Source organism: Blennius ocellaris (assembly GCF_963422515.1).
Source record: "Blennius ocellaris genome assembly, chromosome: 4".
NCBI classification, from domain to species: domain Eukaryota; kingdom Metazoa; phylum Chordata; class Actinopteri; order Blenniiformes; family Blenniidae; genus Blennius; species Blennius ocellaris.
Window position 1 is genome coordinate 28,180,878 of NC_137653.1, and position 22,023 is coordinate 28,202,900.

At 42.3% G+C, this 22,023-nt stretch overlaps 1 protein-coding gene across 1 annotated transcript in view; it reads left to right on the forward strand.

Annotated features, from left to right (window-relative positions):
* The window catches only part of cadpsa (Ca2+-dependent activator protein for secretion a), a gene marked incomplete at both ends in the record, with an annotated part of 181,796 nt that overhangs the window by 112,975 nt on the left and 46,798 nt on the right, over positions 1-22,023 (forward strand). Inside the window, 5 exons of the mRNA XM_080495890.1 lie at positions 1,078-1,184; positions 5,445-5,601; positions 10,036-10,177; positions 20,338-20,493; positions 21,366-21,513. Coding sequence (XP_080352016.1) covers positions 1,078-1,184; positions 5,445-5,601; positions 10,036-10,177; positions 20,338-20,493; positions 21,366-21,513 — 710 coding nt within the window. The remainder of the gene's footprint in view (positions 1-1,077; positions 1,185-5,444; positions 5,602-10,035; positions 10,178-20,337; positions 20,494-21,365; positions 21,514-22,023) is intronic.

The following is a 22,023-nucleotide window of genomic DNA, read 5'->3' on the forward strand; positions in this document are numbered from 1 at the left end:
AGGCAACTTAATATTACAGAAACAAGTGTAGTATGGGAAGTTTTTACTGAACACAGTCATTTGTTCTCCACGCTGCTGCTGGAAAACAGAGATTTTCGTTTCTATTCACTGTCATTCCAGGTTCAGAGCTACTGAGATGTAGATAAACCAGCCACAGTTCAGTAGTTAACTACTGATAACCAGCCAGGTGCAGCATGCCTGTCTAACAACAGATCTTAACAATAAATCATCTGGAAGAACACTATTCGATAATTAGAAATACTGTGCACAAATCATTATGGTTTAGTGCTGTGGTTATTTTCTATAGAAGTGAACACAACAACAACAATAATAATCATAAGAATAATAATGCATTTATTTGTAATGCATTTTACATTTAAAAAAAATCTCAAAGTGCTATAAGTTGAAGAAAACCTGATAAGAATAAAAGATAAAATCTGAAAAAGAATCTTAAAAGGAGGCTTTTTATAATAAAAGTCATTGAATCCTTGTTCAAAATTGTACACTTTATCCCAACTTTGTTGGAAACCGTTCGTAACTGTTGATTGCAAATGTAATCTGTGTGTTTTCAGTAGACCGTCATGTGACAGATTAGTTTTAACCAACTATTGATGCGTTGTCTTAATCCTGCTGCTTTTATCAAACCCACAACATTGAGCAAAGCACATTAAATCCCTGCTCGCCTCCAGTTTCTGTGGCCTGAACTCAGAGATACGTTCACCTCAGAAATATTCAAGATTGCAACCATTTGAATGATGTTCAGATCTGATCAGCAGCTTGATTCAGGTTACTATTACCAAAGTACTGAATCTGAATCTTTTCTCGCAGCTCCCTGAGTGTCCCATGGCTGTGCTCATTAAAGACTTGAACTATTACTGTAGTCCTGTGGTTCTGTGGTGTCCCATCACTGACGTGTTCCCAAGTGGCAGATCAGATCACATCTTATCATTCAGACAACCAGAAGGTTCCATCAACCTTACATACTTCCGACTTCCTAGGCTGCATGCATAAAGTAGTAAGACATGAGTTGGTCACTCAGAAGTCGGCTGTACTGACGCTTTGATCTCTGACCTTCAGAGAATGTTGGTCGGTTAGTAACTCCCGCCAAGAAGCTGGAGGACACCATCCGCCTGGCCGAGCTGGTGATCGAGGTGCTGCAGCAGAACGAGGAGCATCACGCCGAGGTCAGTTCACACACACACACACACACACACACCTGAAGGGGGTTAAAAATACAATTTTATTAAAAAAACAAAAACATTTTGGCAAACGATTGCATTTGAATTTTAATCAAATATATTGTAGGTAAAGACAAAATACTTTAAATTAATTAGTGTTGTCCATGTATGCGTTACAAGAAAAACCCATGCTGACGTGTAGAAGAAGTGTGTATTTACATAGACTCCTGTGTGTTATCTGTGGTGACAATGTCATTTCTCTGCAGTCTTGAGTGTCTCTTATGATTAAATGCGTTCAATTAAAACCTGTATTTTATTCAAACCCGTCAGCTATATGAAGGCACCATGAACTGATTTGTCTTTGTAGTGAAAAATAACTGATCTACTCTGTAGTGAAAGTCAGAGGAATCACATTCAGAAACTTTATTGTAATTGTTATTAAAACAACAAATTGAAACAAATTGAAAATGATAAGATCCGGTATAAAATAGTATTAAAAACAAGATAAAAGGTACATAAAATAATTGCTCTGTCCCTGGCTGGATAAAGAGGATGAGGGGTAACCGAGCAGAGCCACATTAAATAAAAAAACACTGCTAGAAAGTGCTTTTCAATATTGGTTCAGATATTAAAGCTTCTTGATTGGTAACCATAAATTGTCTAATATATCTCATTTCAGAACATGTATAGAGCTTTAAGATATCTAGCTGTTTAATTTAATATATATCAAATTCTTCCATCAATTGTTGTGCGTTGTGTTTTACCTTTATGTATTTTAGTTTACATCGTTTTAAAGAGCGAACGGAGAGACAATGTTGTTTGTCTTCCATACCAGTTGAAAGTCTACACAGTTTTGTCTTCACATTATTTTGAATGTAACTGGATTATTTTGTTGTCCAGTAAATGAAATATGGATATTGCATACATCACTTTCCCAACATTTTTGTAATCGCCAACATACCTCGGTGTACCACTGTTATGCTAAACTCAATAAAATGTGCAGATAGCACAGATTCCTTTTTAAATAAACTATCAGCCATAAAGCTTGTATACAGATGTAGAATTGATTGAAACAGGCAGCATTTTGTTTGGTCGATATTAAGAGTATTGGCTGACTTCAGACTTTCCAATGAATTGTTTCAGCTTTGGCTCCAGTTCAGTTTTTAAAATCATCAACATATCCACGGGAGACAGGGAGATTTATTTGACAGGAGGTGTTGGATGGTATTGTTCTTGACTGGGGGTCTCAGTGCTTCGTGTACGTTCACAACCCAAACGGTAAATTCTGAGTCTCTCCCCATCGCCCCCCTGCTCGGAGTCATCATCCTGCTTCCTGTCCGCACAGCCAGTCTGATCTAAACACACGCTGAAGTGGAGAAGATGCGGCAGTGGAGCTGAACGATCAGTCGGCTTCATCTGAGTCCCACAGCAGAGTGGCACGTCTCTGTGAAGAAGACTGTGCTGGAAAGAGATTGAAGAGCAATATCAAAAACCCGAAGAGAAAAGAAAAAGAGACACACTATTGAAGAAAATAGGCTTTTTAAGGTTTTGTTTAGATTGAAAGATTTCTTAATTTACTTGGTCTTTTGTGCCTTTTTGACTGTGAATTGTGTGCTACATCACTTTGTCCTTCATCCTGACTCCCTTTCTGCTTTTTATTTCAATGATTTATTTGGTTTGCGCAGGGAAAAGAGGTATGTGATTGTCTCAGTGCCTTCTAAGCCCTATTCCTCATCCCCTCGGCCAGACCGGCTCCTGTGCATGCACCTTTACGACGCGGATCATTCACCTTTCCCCTTTTGACAATGATCCAAACTCAGGCTTGTGCTAAGCGCTAACCAAGTGCTTGAAGCAGACTTGTGCTCCGTGAGGAGCACAGACAAGCACTTTGGCATCTGTGGACTTCATTCACACTCTGCAAAGTGCAGAGTTGTGACTTCTGGTACAGAATATAAGAGTTGCAACTGTGTACTTTGTTTGTTTGGTTTTTTTTGCATCTTGTCAGCTGGTCCCTTATGGAAAGCAGAGGTTATCTCAGGGGCGGTGAAAGCCTTTCTCCTTCATTGGATCAGTCCATACATGCAGCGGAGGAGATGTGAGGCATGTTTTGTGATAAAACACAATCAGTCTCTGCATCTCAGTGATGTGAGCGCACTGGAGAAGACGCCAAACTTACGTTACACTCAAGCTTGAACCTTCCTGCAAGAAGCCTTTTTCACATTATTTAAATTTGATGTGATTTGCTCTCATCAGTTTTAAACACGTGACTCGAATGCTGGATTCTGCTTGTATTGACTCTTCCATTCATGCATCTCATGCATGTGACTGTCTTAAAGGTGAATTCTTGGTATTTAAAGCAGGCATATTTCCCATTATTGTGCATAATGTGGCTTTAAAGGCCAATGCACGTTTTGGCATTGTTACTTTCATCGTGAAGAATTAGAGAAATGTGGATTAGCGGAACAACACGTGTACTTCATACTGCGCTACAATGCTCCATGGAGATGTTAGACACGCGCTTACATTAGCTCTAACGTTAGCTTTGATATTCAGTCACGCTCAAGTAAAACATGTTTCCTTCCTTTAGGTCAAAAGGAGCTTTGTTTGCTTTGTTTGTGGCTGTGTTGTACAAATCTACATTTCTCCAAATCTTTACATCCATGGTGTCGCTTTAGGTGTAGCATTAGCATGTAGCTTACAGCCTCTATATTCACAGAATTGGGAAATACAGCCGGTTGAAACATATCACTGTTCTCCTTTAACTCAAAGACTGTTCACATGGAATGCTTATATTCAACTTATAGAAATGAGCCACAGTTTTATCAAAAGAAAAAAAAGAGGAAAACCAATTGACGAAAATAGCAGAACTTATTTTTTCAGTAGTTCGCTTTGTCGGAGGAAAATTATCAAATATATCAGTAAATCAATCTGAATCTGGAAAAAGAAAAAAGAGAAACATACAATATGGGAGATGATCACTGTCATTAAATCAAAGCTCTACAAATATCTTAAAGTTCACAAGTAAAAGTGGCGGGGAGCCAGCTGTGTCTCTGCTGGTTCACACCTGCTTTTCAAACAGACACAGTCATAAACAACAGAGCTATTTGTAAATCACATTCATCTGTTAACATGAACCCCTGATTTAAAGGGAAAATGTTCTCTCAGAGCGCCCCCCTTAGCAATTTTCTTTTTTATTCAATTCATTTCAGACATGTCAAGACACGTGTGCAAGCCAATCTGCCAGTATACATACACATACATGTACATAAACAGTATCAACGACAAATAGATCACTGGACGCGGACATATTCAAAGAATAGAAATTGGCCTCTTGTGAGGAAGTCCTGCTCTCAATGCCTACGTATTAACCTGCCATATCTGAACATTTTCTGAAGTTTCTGGGCTTGTTTCTTTGACTTGAATGTATTTTGAAAATGTCGGGTAAAAAGTGAAATGTGTGTAACTGACTGGAAGTCGCCTCTTCCCGACTATCCACTGCTCTGAGCTGGAACCATGGCTGGTGCATGAAGCCCCGACTCCCGTCCCCTTTCAGTGGATACATTCACATTACAGTGTTGACAGCTTGATGTGAATGAGCAAACACCATGAATCCTCAGGGGCCCTCTTAAGAGGCCCCCGGCTACGCCGGGGCTGCATGGAATAAAAGAAGTAGAAGGAGGAGAAATAAGACCATGAGTGTTTTTGGTGTGCATGAGACAGTCACTTCACTGCGTGTGCTCGATGGGAGGAATGTGAGCGGCGGCACAGCTCGCTGGCTCCTTTCTTCTGATTGACTCGCTGAAGGAGCGGCGGGTGAGTGTTTAAGTAGCTCCCTGCCACGCCTGTCAAGGAGCTGCTGCTGTTTCCTCTGTGGGCCTGTGGAAAAGTGTGTGATTTCTCCGTGCCCAAGCGCTGGTGATTCTGCCTGGAGTCATGAAGAATTCTTTCCCCGGAGATCACATAGTGAAGTCATTGAGGCAACAACTCCATTTCATATGGTGAAAAGCGAGCGTGACAGCCAAGAGCACTCACAGGAAATCAGTAGAGTTGCATTATATCGTCAGTGTATGGCAAATGAGATTCAAAGTGTTGACTGTAAATTCCCAAAGACACGTCCATTGGGAGCACTTACACTGAATGTACTCTCACTTTGTGTAATTTGTCTTCTTCCCTTCACTGTCAACTACTTGATTTCCCTCCTCCCTCTGGATTGGCTCCCTCCCCCGCTCCTCCTCCACCTCGGTGCCATCCTTTCTCCATCCCCAGGCCTTTGCATGGTGGTCGGACCTGATGGTGGAACATGCCGAGACCTTCCTGTGTCTCTACTCGGCCGACATGGACGCAGCTCTGGAGGTTCAGCCGCCGGACAGCTGGGACAGCTTCCCGCTCTTCCAGCTGCTCAACGACTTCCTGAGAGTGGACTGTGAGTGAGGACACAACCATTGCAAACCACTAAAACTATTTTACAGCCTTCACACATGCTGAAATACAGACGTCATACGTGAAGTAGACAGATTACTGTGGGGATGGAGGTCTGCTGAATTCAATTCATTTGTTGTTTTGAGCCTTGCTTCAAACTGCTACATGCGTTCTATCAGTGAGTCTCTAAAATGTTCCCACATTCATTTGGTCGGGTTTGATGTCACACTGTACATTTGAAAGTGCAGAATCCACCTGGACAACATCACACATTTACAAGAGCTGCTTATTTGGGGGCGCTATCGCCCAAAACAAACACTGAAGCAGAAAGGCAGCCCATTGATTGGTCCGGACCGAAAGCAGAAATCCTGCCCCTGAAGTGGCTCATGCTGAGCCACATTAGATAGTCTTCAGATCATACTGTATATCAGCGAGCGCTTTCCTCACTACTTCTTCCTCACTACTCCATGTCTGCCCACAAAATAATTCTGGCTTTTTCTTTCTAAGTTTGCTTTTTCATATTTGCACTGTTGTCTTTGTTTGTTTACTACCCAAAATGCACTGCACTCAACATCACGTCCTGTCCCTCTGTCCACTGGAAACTCTGCTAATTGTCCACTGATAGCCCCTGACGCGTTCACATTGAACTGGACCTCAGTTCACCTGCATAAGAACCGAGACCCACGTTTTCAGCTGTGGAACAGAGTTCACTTGTTTTGATCCGGATCAGAGTCCGGGGAATGTTCACACCGGACCCAGCAAAGTGGACTTTCCCTGAAATGAACTCTGGTCTGGATCAAACACTGCTGGTGTGAAGCACCCTCAAAAAGGTTGTGCCTCACCTGTCTGATCTGAGACTCTCCAAAGAGTATTAAAGTCAAATCCAAATGGACACTTCCACTTTCAGCAACATACCTCAGTCTTCAGAATAAAAAGAGCAGTTTTCCAGTCATATCTCACAATGTTCTCAAGTAAACACAACTCCTCTGAGGAGGGTAGTATTTCTTCCACATTTCTCAGCTCCTGATTCAACCTTTACAGTGAAGGACAAACAAAAAGTGTGTCGATGTTATACTGTTCTCTGCATACATGCGTGCATGCAGAGAAATATTACAAAAAACAGCACCTACATGTATTTCAATTTTTCTGGTGTTTCATTAAGTCCTTATCAGGTAAATAATCATTATTTCTGGAAAGTGCTTCATTCTGGTTTTCTGTGCAGATCTAATTTTGACACCCTCAGAACTAGAGAAGCCTTGGAACCCCACTAATAGTGTTGTGAACCCATCGTTTTGCTTCAAATATAGCAAATCAATTAAAGAATACACCATCCAACTGATTGGACAATAATCTTGGTTTTGCTAAATATTTCAGAAGTCTGTATCAATACTCCCAAAAGCGAGTGTGCAAAATGGTGCAATGATCCAGGATTAGTTTGAAAATGAACAGATATTTATAAAAGTAAGGATACATCAAAGTGTCATGACAAAGAAGGGCTTGAGTCAGTTTTTTTTAATGCATCTAAAACATTTTACAGCTAAAATGTATGTTTAGTATATTTTAGTCCAACAATCTAAGTTTATACTTCTCAGTGACAGCTGACTTTACTGTATCTGCTTCTATGATTTGATTTAATAAAATAATATTATTGATGAATGATAAAACACACACACACACACACACACACACACACACACACACACACACACACACACACACACACACACACACACACACACACACACACGAGGAGTGTTTCTGCTGCTGCTGACCCTGAAACTTCCCTCAAATGTCTGAAATCACTCCTGTCAACGTGAGAGGGACGTCTGGCCTGGAGTGGTTCACATCCAGAGAAGAGTGTGTGTGTGTGTGTGTGTGTGTGTGTGTGTGTGTGTGTGTGTGTGTGTGTGTGTGTGTGTGTGTGTGTGTGTGTGTGTGTGTGTGTGTGTGTGTGTGTGTGTGTGTGTGTGTGTGTGTGTGTGTGTGTGTGTGTGTGTGTGTGACTGAAGATAATGGGCAGGTCTTGACGCTGGTTGCTGCAGGCCAACCATCTCTCTAATGAACTGCATGCACTTGCCTGCAGGGACAGTGTGGAGCTGTCCGTGGTGCTGTAAAGGATACACTCCCCTCCTCACAAAGCAGACTCAATCTGCAGGGTGCTAATTGTCCCTGGGGAATGCTTCCCCTCTGCAGCCCGTCAGTTGGGAGTCAAGGAGAAGGAAGAGAGTGGTCCACTCATGCAGCCAAACACAGACGCCTGCAAATAGCTTGTTATGCTCACTTGTTAGTGTCATCAAAATGCCCCCTTCTCATTTGCTCCATATTGTCTATTGTGTGAAAATAGCAATTGAAGAGCATAGCGATGGACGTAGTGACAGTGAGCAGCAGAAAGCTCTGGTCATGACAGGAAAACTCCCACAGACCGGCGGTGTTCAATTGATCCTAACGTTGATTCAGCCTCAGCCGTTCTTACACTTGAGGGGCACTGAACCTGTGTGTGTGTGTGTGTGTGTGTGTGCGTGCGTGCGTGTGTGTGTGTGTGTGTGTGTGTGTGTGTGTGTGTGTGTGTGTGTGTGTGTGTGTGTGTGTGTGTGTGTGTGTGTGTGTGTGTGTGTGTGTGTGTGTGTGTGTGTGCGTGCATGCGTGCGTGCGTGCGTATGTATAATGAATACATATTTAATCAAATATATATGTGTGTGTGAAGTCATGAAATTGCAACATTTACACCTCAACATCTGGATGAAAGCAAAGATGTGATGTGAGAGAAAAAACTAGATTAATTTTAGTGTAACCCCAAACAATCTCATCAAGTCCTCCCCACCGTTTGCATGTCCGTCTTTTACAGTCTTTTACATGTTGTAGTGAATCTGTCCATCAGCATTCACAGCCATGTGCTGTCCAATCAGAGGGTGAGAGGGAAGGTGGTGGGGAGGGGGCAGTAGAGATACCCCCCCTCACACAGGGCCATATTAACACTTCACTGTACCCCGGGCAACAACATTCGAGGACCCCCCCACCACCACCACCACTGACACTTGTTCATCCCCCAGGATTGTCTTAATTTGGCAAACTGCACAATAAATTACAGTAAATATATATATAACGCTTCAGTATTTCACTGTCATTACGTTTCGTCATTTTGTTTTGATGTACAAATGCTCAATCAATCCACGATGTCCTCTGGCTTCTCCTTCACATATCATATCGTGCTTTGAAAACACATCGGCTCTGTTTGAACCAGCAAAACAAACATCCATTTTTCACTTCAATCAAACAAACAAGCAAAAAAGAACTGCAACCGTTCTTCAACAATTTGATATTTATTGAACAAACCTTATCCCCAACTCTGGTGAAATAATGGAGCCACAGCACAGGAAGTCCACAGAGCAGAAACCAGCACCAGCACCAGCATAGCAGGCAGACTTGAGCCAGGCGGACTGCGGCGCTCGTCTTTCCCACAGAGGTCATCCTCGGCGCTGCCCCACAGCGGTGCACTTGTGGAGCAGTAAATAGCCGTAGCACCAGACAGGCGCCAAAGTCGGGCTGCCATGCGAGGAGTTAATGAGGTCTAAAGCAGTGGTAGCTGGGTGGCGGCGAGCCCCGCAAACACACTCCTGGACACAACACATCCAAGTGGACAGCAGCCGCTCAAGTGGCTAATTGGGAGAGTGGCAATCAGGGAACGCAACAAACATTGCACCTACTGTGTATCATCGACCTTGACTCCCATGCCAACACACACAAACACAAACACACACATGCTCAGAGGGGGAGAGAAAAACAAAGAGAGAGAGAGGGCGAGCAAAAGCAGACACGCTGCATGGAGCCGTGAGGCATCACATTAGCACACACTGGCCTCCATTTTATCTCCTGTGGTCTTTGTCAGTGTTGCCTTTTTACCAGTTGGGAGCCGACGGAGTCTGGGGGGAAATGTGTGTGTGTGTGTGTGTGGCGGGTTGGATTTAGAAACACCCCGAGTCTCCAGCCTCGTCTTGACTAAGACTGAAATGTGGAAAATGCTGTTTTCCTACCTGCTAATGAAGCAAGAAGAAGAGACGACTCCTCCAGCGCTTCTATTGTTTCCTTCTTCATCTCACAGCCCGTCAACGAGCACCTCAGGTCACAGCGACACACACCAGGCCTCAGTTAAATGTGTGTGTGTGTGTGTTTCTGTGTGTTTGTGTGCCCCAAATAATGAAATGAAAAGCAGTTTTTACAGAAGCCCTACCCCTTTCCCCATCAACCAATCACAGCTCGGAACAGAAAGCTGATTGATATAGCCAATTAGAGTTAGGTCATTGTATTTACATGAAAACTACATGATATGTATTTACATGTTCATTTCATCATGAGCTCTTCTTGATGGATGACACGTGTCTCTCCGGTCTGAACTTGTCAGCTCCATGTCTTCAGGCCTCTCTTTCCTTCCCTTCCTCAGACAACCTGTGCAATGGAAAGTTCCACAAGCACCTTCAGGACATGTACGCGCCGCTGGTGGTGCGCTACGTGGACCTGATGGAGTCGTCCATCGCTCAGTCCATCCACCGAGGATTTGAACGGGAGTCCTGGGAGCCTGTGAAGTAAGGAGTGCCTCATCACTTCTCCACTTCCTGTCAACAGTGTTCTGATTCTCTCCCGGCTCATCGGCCATCACTTTAAGACCACCCGCTTGATATTGCTTGTGCTGCCATGTCGAGAGGTCGTGGTCGTTCACTTCACCCAGAGGTCAGAGGTCAGAGTGTCCTGGCCGATGGGGTCAGTGGGCGTGGTTCTCCCCGATGATGTTAAACTGTAAACAGCTCTCTTTATGGATCAATTTGTTGTTGTTATTATTATTATTATTATTATTATTGCTGTTATTATTATTATTATTATTATTATTATTATTATTATTATTATTATTTGTACCTGCATATGTTTTCTCACATCATCTAAAGAAAAGAATCAGACACACACACACACACACACACACACACACACACACACACACACACACACACACACACACACACACACACACACACACACACACACACACACACACACACACACACACACACGGTCTCTCTCACAGCTGCTGAGCTTCAACGGGCCGCAGCAAAGGGAGAAATCTAGTGTTTTCCTCTTTCACTCTGGATTAAAATAATTACATAAATGACTAAATATATCAAGAAATCAAAGATGTCTGGAGGAGAGTACAAATTCTAGATTATAGATCACAAGTATTAAACTAGGAGGAGAAGCAATGTTTATTCACAATGGATTTCATGAATCATTGAAATGAGAACATCAACTTCACTTGGACATCCTGATATCATCTAACGGTTATTTGGTTTAGTTTGTTCTAAAAGCTTCCCTCAAACTAAATTAAAGAGCATGATCAATCTAATCCTGTCCTTCTTGTTTATATTACGATACTTCATATTACTTTCTGTTCTGTTATTCACATTGACATTGAGAAGATCCTTAGTTCAAGTCCCAGGTCTTTATTTCTGCATGTGTTCATGGTTCCACCCTGCTGAGCAGGGAGCCATGGTGGAACCATGGTGGAACCATGGTGGAACCATGGTGCCAGTCAGGTGGAACTGATGGGCTCAGGATGAGGGGGTCACACACGGTGGTTGGTCACATTGTAAGGCTTGTTGTTGTGTATCTCATGAGGTGGACTGTTGTCTGCCGGCTCCTGGTCAGAGTCAGAATGTGAGTGTGACTGTATGACGCCAGCAGCCGTCAACTCCAACTGTCTGTCTTTCTTCTGTGTTTTCTTTTTTATCTGGAAGTTTGTCTGAAATGTGTTGAGTGAAAAGCCAAAGACACAGAGAATATGTGTTTTTAGCTTTGGATCCTGTGGTGACGCAGTCCCAAGGTTGGTAGTTCAATCTCCCATCGTGTGTGTGTGTGTGTGTGTGTGTGTGTGTGTGTGTGTGTGTGTGTGTGTGTGTGTGTGTGTGTGTGTGTGTGTGTGTGTGTGTGTGTGTGTGTGTGTGTGTGTGTGTGTGTGTGTGTGTGTGTGTGTGTGTGTGTGTGTGTGTGTGTGTGTGCATCATTTATTTGCCATATGTCGAGCTCCCCAGAGTCTCAATGTGCATTTCAACACCGATGTTCCTCTTTTGTGCTGTTTCTGCCCTCCAGGACACACTTGCACTTTTCTTTATTCAAGCATCTGTTTTTGCTTTTTATTTTTTTTCCTCATTTTTCCTAGCTGCTTCTATAAACATGATTTCTATATTCAGACATCCCTGATATGTCAAGCTGTGTGTTGGGAAAATTATTCTCGATATTTGATTTAAAAAAAAAAGGAGCCAGGGATGTATCATCGAGTGTCATGGTGATTTTCAAACATTTCTACCTGGATTCTCCAGGAACCCTCAAAGAAAGACTGCTCCCCCATTTTCAGCCACAACTTTACAATGAAGTATTGTTATTACTATTATTATTATTATTATTATAGAAATTTAAAGGATAACTGTCATTATTTCCAGAATTTCTTCAAAGTTGTACTCAAGCGCTGCTCATCTATGTGTATAGCAGGGACTTCTGTTGGTGTATTCAGTAATGCTCATGTCATTTATTGTTTTTAATCTTTCATAGGTTTCATGTTAAAATCAGCTAATTACAGGTTATAAAGCGAGGGAATGAATTCCACTTTCTGCTGGTTTCCAAACCGCAGCAGTTCAGGAGCAGTTTGGTGTTTGTGTGCGAGCGGCTCTGGCTTGCTGCGCTTCGCCATTTGACTGTTGACTGCGTGTCTTTTGTTTTCTGTGATTGTTTCTCTCCACAGGAGTATATCAAGCACTCTTCCCAGTGTCAACCTCCAAATGCCCAAAGTACCAAATATCACAGTGCCAAGTGTTAACCTCCCACAAATGCCCAGCTTTTCTCCACCCAACTGGATGACCGCTAGCGATGACTCAGAGTGTGTATCTGCCCTGCACAGCCTGAGACATGCACACATGCCTTTGGCATGAACGTGGCGTCGACCCCAAAGCGAGAGGCGTCAGCTATCACACCGAGCAGATTCCTCGTCACGAGGCCGAAGTCAGCTGAAGTCAGAGAGCGTAAACCAGGAGCCGTCAACCTTTTAGACACTTTAAGGGTAGAGAATAGAGTCAATGTTGGCTTTGTTAAGTACGTTTTAACGTGACTTTCAGCAGATTCAATCATCTATAATCAGGATTGTCATGGCTGAATAACTCACTGTGAAGTTTAGGATTGCACCATATACTTACACCAGTTGTGTTTCCATGCTCGGTGTATTCAGACCCTGTCAAACAGATCTGGCCAATCAGATGAGTCCAGCTGCTTTAAAACCCCGCCCACTGCGCAAACATGACTGTGCATATAGAGTTTAGTGAGTATTCTGAAGTGTGAATTTTGCGTGGGGAGTTTTCATATTTCTCACAATAGTCTCACATGTTCACCTGTGTGGCACTAATACATACATCTTTTCTTAAACCTTTAAAGGGTGTCAAATACATTTTAGCTCAGGCGCCACATGTAAGCACAATAGTGCCAGATTAACTAACCTTTAAATTTACACCTTTAAAATGTATTTTTATGTAGGTGATGGAAATATGTATGTTTTTGCAAAAACACAATAATCACTACAAAAAATGACCCCAATTTCAGCATAAAGACAATTTTAATGAAACCTTCTGCTGCAAAATATAGTGAAGTGTTCCAGAAACTGCTTCTTTAGCTGCTGCATTATGGGTGTTTTTACAAACTTGACAGCACAACTATGAGACGAGTAACTGGCAACACCGATACCTCGGCGGAGTCTCAGTGTTATGGTGTGTCTGCTACGCTTAAGAAAACGATGCTAAAAAGTTGATGGTTTCTTTACCTTTTATAAAAAAAATTTAATTTGCTTGAGTTGTCCTGGGCTAGATTGGAGCCTCTTATGTGCCGGTTTTGGCCCACAGGCCCTACATTTAACACTCCTGGTTAAAATGAAGTAAAAAAGAAAATCACCAGCACCTGATCAAAAACATTAATATAAAACTTCAACCATCAATTTTCTCAATGTTGTATCTGAATAAATGATTGAAAACTCACACAGCAACCTTTTGAAGCATTACCAAGGAGTCATATTATGTTAAATAGATTTTCTAATGGTTTTTCCGCAGTACTAATCGTCTCCATACCTGGAACCCCAGAAGTGTAGAAAGTGTGTCCTCTCTCTCCCTGGCTTGTTCCAGGTTTTAAAAAGTGTGTTGCTCCAACCAGCCAATCAGAAATCAAACCCTATATAGTGTCATCGAGGGTTTAGCCAATCGCAATCAAGGTAGACCCTCCCTTTAACTCGCCCACAACCAGGCAGCTCTGCTCTGGCACATGGCACCACGAGAGGAAGTACTTCCTCCTCTTCCCATAGCTGGGCCTGTGTGGGCGGAGCCAGTCCAGCTCACACAGACACAGCAGATTCTGAATGCAGCTCCTAGGATCTGATATTCTAATGGAGGGAAATCAGGGAAAAGCTGGTTTTGGGGCAATGAACTTTGAATGCAACATTTTTGGACCAAGACCAATGTGAAAGTTTTGAAAACCTGGACATTTTTGATCCCTTTATTCTTTAAGCCAGCAGAAATGACCCCTTTAATAAATCACTGGTGGAACTTTCACTTCAGGCTGCTTTCAGTCAGAAAGTGAACCACCTCAATGCACTGCTAGAAGAAGACATGTAAAGAGTCTTGCATTCACTCTTCTACTGAAGGGAAGGAAATGATGTTTTAATATTTTATCTGTAAAGTAGTGTGGTGAACACGGTGAACGTTCTAATAATAATACGTGTTTTGAGCAGCTCTCATTGAAAGCATGTCACGACATACACTCCACGCGTCACATGTGGCACGTCGGGAAGTTAAGTGAAACGTGGTGTGTGCTGACAGTGGAGATCAGAGGTGTAAAAGCTGCGGCATCCTGCAGAGTGTGACGCCGACACCGCGGCACATCCGCCCCTATTCCCTCGTCTGGGATCCTCGAGCTGCAAAAAACACCAGCCTCAAGTTCTCAGACTGCCTCCCCACATTTGCCCTGGAGTTAGCTCTCCACCAAACAAGAAGAAAAGGAAAAAGTGGCTCCAAAGCGTGATGTCGTCGCGATGTTTGGGGAAGCTGTGTAAAGCGGTCGCCTCTCAGTAAAGGTCAAAGGGTGAAAGCCACGTTCATGCCGATGTGACGGCATGGTGTTTGTGTGGACGGACGGCAGAGGCTGAAAGTCCCTCCAAATCCCCCCCACCGTCCTGTTTCTGAACGAAGTGGAAAGATGCAAAGAAATAAGAGGACGACTGGAACAGAACCGTGAAGAACACGGGTGCATGCAGTCATGGAGAAGTAATATTCCAATAGCAGTTGTGTATTGAAGGAGCCCGCACTGCTCTTAAGGCTTGATGTCAATACAAAAACAACTAGTTTTTATTAACACGTGATCATTTTCTGTGTAAATAAATATCTGTGCCTGATTTATAATGCTGCTGAGTGTAAAAATGATCAGAAGTGCCAGAAAGACTTCAACAGATAGACAAAGATGGTAAATTGACTACAAGTGTGAAACTGACAACTGAAATAAAATTTGTAATTAAATATAACAATACAGTAGTTTTTACATGTTATTCATAAACTGTAGACTTTATTTCTGGTGAACCTGTTTTCGCACTGAAAAAAAGTGTAGCCCAAGTATAAGATCTAATCTTTAAATTAGAGAAGAAAATTACTTCACATTAGTGTGTTTATCTGTCCATGTGGCAATTATATTTTACTTGATAAGAAATATTTTGAAATATAGATGTTAGATTTTATTGTAAAATCAAGGGCTAAAAATAAATAACTTTCAAAACAAGACAATTTATCTATCATGTCTGAAAATAAGACATTACGTCTTGGAAAGTGTAAAATAAATTGCAGTGCAAGCTGTGTTATCATTTCGACTGTTTATTTGGTCTAAAGTTGCAGTTCTAAAAGAAAAAAACCATTGTGGTGTTTTGCGGCTTCCTCTGAACTCACATTTTGAATATTGTAGATCAGAACTGAAAGCCTTTTTAAAGCCGTCAGTCATAACTCATATTAAACTAATTAATCTCTCTGCAGGCTCCCAGACACAACCTTTAATTCTAGATATATAAAGATATACATCAGTTTTAAACTTGTTTTGCTTCTTTCCAACACATTATTTCGGGTGTGGCAAAAACGTAATTTAAAAAGTGTGTTTTTTTTTGTTATATGAAGAAGTGAGACTCTGCCATGAAGTAAATGATGGCTCATTATAACATTTGATCTTGGCTCCAGTTGGTCATTTTTGAGAATAATAGAGAAAACCAACCAAAGTTCACAAAATGTATTGAAATCAAACTTTACCCTAAATTCTCACCGAGCTGCTGGTTGAAGGATCCGACGTCTGTGAGGCTCATTTTCCTCAAAGTCGATATGAACGTTCTCCTCACAGCCTGTCGTGAGTTACCAGGATGTTTTCTGCAGTCGTCATCATGATGTTGCATCTTTCTATTTCAAAGTGGTGACGTTGTGCTGTGGACCCTGAACCGGCTCTCTGCTACCAGAACCAGACTTTTCCTCTGTTTCAGTCCCGATCTGGCCTTTAGACCCAGACCTGTTCCAGGACCTGTTCCAGGACCTGTTCCAGGACCTGTTCCAGGTCTCAGTGAAAACCTGATTGGTTGGTAAACCCTGGTGTTCCTGACCTCTCTGCCCCTCCGTGCTCTCCCCCGGTGTCGCTGTCTGATGGACTGCAGACCAACTACACGCGGCGCAGGCGCTTTGCACTGCCGCTCCTGTTGACGCACGTTTCCTTCGACACGCACAAGCCAGGATCAGAGACACGCACACACGTTACTTCCTGCACACACATTACACATTGACACTGTCAAACCACTAGTGTCGCTCCGTGTCGAAATGACAGGATGGAGCGTGCATACATTTACATCCTCACACAGTGTGTGTGTGTGTGTGTGTGTGTGTGTGTGTGTGTGTGTGTGTGTGTGTGTGTGTGTGTGTGTGTGTGTGTGTGTGTGTGTGTGTGTGTGTGTGTGTGTGTGTGTGTGCGCACGCCAAAGGTGCTGCAAGTCTGCAGGTCTCACACAGTATTAATATAAAACACATGTAATTATTGAATGACAGTCAGACAGAATAAAGTTATTGGCAACTAAACTGTCAAAAACTAGTGAGGTTCGACTTGTTTTTTTGTTTTTGTTTTTCACTGAAAAGCAAGTCTTTAAATCTTTAAATAAGTTTATCGAAGCTTTCTAAACTCTTCTGTATGGAGGAAGTCTCAAACACTTTCACCAGCATCCACAAAAGAGCCTTGGCACCAAAACTCATTGAGACATTATCCAGATCGGTTACAGAAACAATTTTGATTGTGGTTTTGTCTAAGTTGTGCACACCTAGTCCGGGCAGCCCCTCCCCTGTGATGTCTGGCGCCACCGAGGCTTCTCACACCGCAGGGTGGGAAGCGCTGCTTTCAAACCATCTGCAAAAACCAGGAAAAATCTCAATCAGGAGTTTTTCAGCTGTTGACATGAGAAACTCAAGTGAAACGATGCAACAACAAGTTTATCGCCAACTCAAATGTGTGTGAATTAAACACGACAGTTGAAGACTTTGAGTATAAATATTTACAGGAGCAATCACCGAGAATTTCTCCTTGTTAAAAAATGTATGTTGGTGTTGGACGTCAGTTTAAAGTTGCCTGAAAATCTGGAGTTTGAGCCCACGTTAACACGTACCCTGGTATTTGAAAAAACTGCGATATTTCTCTGCATTTGGGCTGCACATTTACACATAAGTGCAGCTACAACTCACCAAAAATGATGATTTCTGAAAACTCCGGCCACAGTGGTGAGCTGGATAAACTCTGTCCCCATTAGCATCTAAAGGGGGGTAGGTGGATATTTACATCACAATTCGTGACCTGGTGGTTTTATTTTCCAGGATTCTGATTGGCTATCATGGCTTCATGCTTCTTGCTACACTGCCCCCTACAGGTTTGGCTGCTCATAGCAGCTCTGAGCCACGGGTACGTCCGAAAAGTCCCTCCAATCTCCGTATCTATCAACTTTCACTGAAGCTCGGAAGTGTTTTGTGTAGCGGCCATGATAAGGACTGTCTGAATTCTCAATGAGCAAAGGAAAGGAGGCTCATTGCTTCCTTTAGAGCCTCCTTTAGCATAGGAATCACTGATGTATCCTTTACTAAAGGAGACCAGATCATGCTGCCTGGTAGTTCTTTCCCCCACCACAGCAGACGTCACCAACTTGCGCCGCCGTCAGATTATTATGATGTCACTAAGTGAAAGTGCAGTCCGACTGCCACACTAATGTGATCGCCTTTCACTAACTCCTTTAGGAAGCCTCCTAACACCTTTCCTTAACTCCTTTAGGAAGCCTCCTAACACCTTTCACTAACTCCTTAGGAAGCCTCCTAACACCTTTCACTAACTCCTTTAGGAAGCCTCCAAACACCTTTCACTAACTCCTTTAGGAAGCCTCCTAACACATTTCCTTAACTCCTTTAGAAAGCCTCCTAACACCTTTCCTTAACTCCTTTAGAAAGCCTCCTAACACCTTTCCTTAACTCCTTTAGGAAGCCTCCTAACACCTTTCACTAACTCCTTAGGAAGCCTCCTAACACCTTTCACTAACTCCTTTAGGAAGCCTCCAAACACCTTTCACTAACTCCTTTAGGAAGCCTCCTAACACATTTCCTTAACTCCTTTAGAAAGCCTCCTAACACCTTTCCTTAACTCCTTTAGGAAGCCTCCTAACACCTTTCCTTAACTCCTTTAGGAAGCCTCCTAACACCTTTCACTAACTCCTTAGGAAGCCTCCTAACACCTTTCACTAACTCCTTTAGGAAGCCTCCTAACACATTTCCTTAACTCCTTTAGAAAGCATCCTAACACCTTTCCTTAACTCCTTTAGGAAGCCTCCTAACACCTTTCACTAACTCCTTTTGGAAGCCTCCTAACACCTTTCACTAACTCCTTTAGGAAGCCTCCTAACACCTTTCCTTAACTCCATTAGGAAGCCTCCTAACACCTTTTACTAACTCCTTAGGAAGCCTCCTAACACCTTTCACTAACTCCTTAGGAAGCCTCCTAACACCTTTCCTTAACCCTGTGACGTCGTCGGCAGAGTTAAGGTAAAGTCCATAGATAAAGTGATAGGAGGAACAATCTGGATGTACCCCAGGTGTATATGCAGGTAAAATGAAGATTCATTTTTTAAAGGTAGAGGGAGAAATGTCAGTTTTTGTAAAAACCCAGGTCCGGGTAAACGTGGCCTGAAAGTGGCTGAGTTTTGTTTTTTGTTTGGGCTCTTTGTTCAAACCAGAATCAACCACAAGGGGGCGCACCCCAAAACAGGAGATAATATCATAAACCCATGTCTGTTAAATGTAGCTACTAGCGGTTCGATGCTAACACTGATGGTTAACGGGGCTAGTATAAACATTGAGGCCCATGTGATTTACAAATGGAACCGTATTTCATTTTAAATCTTCGGGGTGTGTTGATCTGCGTTGTGGATGTTTATAGACGGCTCCACCATCGTTTTTTATTTTTATTTTTCGTGTGAGCAAAGGACTGCTATGCTATCGCTATGCTATCATCATGATTATGTCCAAATCTCACATGTACTCTTGTGAGAGAAAGTTACGGTATTAAAAAGGGTCAGAACGACCTCCATGTCTGATTTTTTTCCCCTAATACATTTTAACAATTGATTTAAAGACCATTTGAGGGAGACTGGGTATGTAAGACCACTCGGTGATGACTCCTTTACCATTGCCTCCAATTATACATTTTATTTATTGATTTATTTAAACTTTTATTTTAGCAGTTAGGTCAGTTAAGAACCACTGATCCTTTAGATCTACAATGACAACATGGAGTTGCAGCACAAAAAACATAGAAAGGAATATATTTGCGTACAATAAAACACAATCTTTAAAGAAAGAAGGTAGTATTTAAGGCATGTACAGTGATAATCAGCAAAAAGCAGGTGCAGTGATCTTTCATTATTGGTTGTATGGTATATTTATATCACTCCCATTATATGCAGTGGAAAATGAGAGTAGAAGTGACTAAATTCATAGAGAATTGAAATGTACTACAATGTAATGTGTTAGTTGCAAATCAAATACACGAGATTTGACTGGACTTACTGCATATATATTCAAATAAAGATAAATTGATTGAATAGGAGCGCTACCTTGGAATTTGAGTTGCTAAAGAATACTGAAAGTATAAATACTGAAAGTATAACATCATTCTCAGTAATCACTTGTGATGCACCGATACCATATAGGCATATACCACTCAGCGTGACCCGGAGTAACATGCTGAGCAGTTAAACTAATGAGCACCCGACTCTGCTGGTCCCAATATCTCTGCTCATTAAGTTGCTGGTGTTGTACAAACTTTCTTTTCTTCTCCTCTTTATATTTCACCAAAACATAAATTAGGGTCTGTCTTATGTCTGTCATTCTCATTAAAATGAATGAATCTCCAAACCACAGACTCTGTCCTCCATGCAGTCAGACCTGATACCCAATATTGGTTTCGGTATCAGTGTAGCACTAATAATTACCACATGGTTTTGTATATTCAAGAATTTCCTTGAGTTTACCCTCCTCGGTTTAGAAGACCAGAAGTGTCCATCGAGGTGTCTTGGAGCAGAACACAGTGTGTCTCCCTGAACTGAAAGTTGTGACTTGTGGTTGTGCAGCAACGGCTCGGGAACGTCGGAGGATCTCTTCTGGAAGCTGGACGCTCTGCAGACCTTCATCAGAGACCTCCACTGGCCCGAGGAGGAGTTCGGGAAGCACCTGGAGACTCGCCTGAAGCTCATGTCCAGCGACATGATCGAGTCCTGCGTGAAGCGGTGAGACGACGTTCCAAACACACATTCTAATGGGTGCAAATCTATTTTAATATGTTTTTCTGATAAATGGTGTTGTGTTCGTGGTAACTTTAGATGAAATTACTGATACTGATGGGCTTTTTCCTTAGTTTTACCGGAGCCGGTTGCACAGTAAGTCTGCTTTGTGCAGTCTGCGGGTCGAACGTCATTTCCCCATAGAACTGTTCTTCTCAGCACCAAAACAACCTTCTTACATTAAAGAAAAACTCTCTGATCAACTTAAAACAACTTTTTTGCATCGTCTATGAGTTTATAGCTTCAGAAAGTCTTGTGCGTTACGATCCATCCATCCATCCAGCCCATTCTCCTCCTCTTACTGCCTTTAACACTCATCTGAAAAGAAATCATGAGAAGACAAATTGCTATTCAGAAATATGTCTCCTTTTTTTAATTGACTTCAAAAACCACTTTGGATTAGAAAAAAAAAGAAAATTATTATTGAAGAATAAATTACCAGAACTTGCTTTCATTTCTTGAATAATCATAAATGTAAATTATAGTTGTAGCAATGTGTTTTCTGTCCCTATGCAAATCAATTGAAAACCTCAAGTGTGAGAAAAATTTACATTTATTTTGATTAATCATTTTGATTGAATGTCTTGAGTAATGTGTGTGTGTGTGTGTGTGTGTGTGTGTGTGTGTGTGTGTGTGTGTGTGTGTGTGTGTGTGTGTGTGTGTGTGTGTGTGTGTGTGTGTGTGTGTGTGTGTGTGTGTGTGTGTGTGTGTGTGTGTGTGTGTGTGTGTGTGTGTGTGTGTGTGTGTGTGGGGTGTTGGATGGCTCTTGCACCGTTTGTCTGCTTGGTTAAAATGTTCCTGTCCTTGTGTTTCCACAGTACACGGGCTGCGTTTGAGACCAAACTCCAGCGCAGCAGCCGAGCCACAGACTTCAGGGTGCCGCAGTCCATTTGCACCATGTTCAACGTGATGGTGGACGCCAAGGCCCAGTCGGCCAAGCTGTGTGCCATGGACCTGGGACAGGAGGTGAAACCCCCTCGTCGTGTTACACCCTGGTCACTGCCACTGAATAGAAATTAATTCTCTTTTTAATTGGCATTACATGTGTGAAAATCGTCTTTTTTTTATTGCTGTTTCTGTTTCATTGAGGCGTTTTCTATTGTTTCTTTGTCTCGCGTATGATTTTACATGTGCCATGTCACCTCTGTGTTTTTTTTTTTTCCTTCCCTCTTCTGTCTTGTGAAAGTTTGTTAGAGACTGGGTAAGTGTGGCTACGAATTCAATTGAAATCTCACCCTCAGATCCCAAATGTATAATTAGTCATCAGTTTTCCCTGTCTGTCTTCCTCCACTTGAATTGTTTGGATTTCATTAGCATATGTGTAGATAGTATTGAATATACATGGGACCGAAGTGCGACATCTCATATTTCGCAGAATCTCAAGACTGATACCAATTACTGACGATGAATTAATTACTGCTAAGTCCTTCACTGTTCTGTTGGTGCTATGAGGCGAGACAAAAGGAGTCCTTGCTG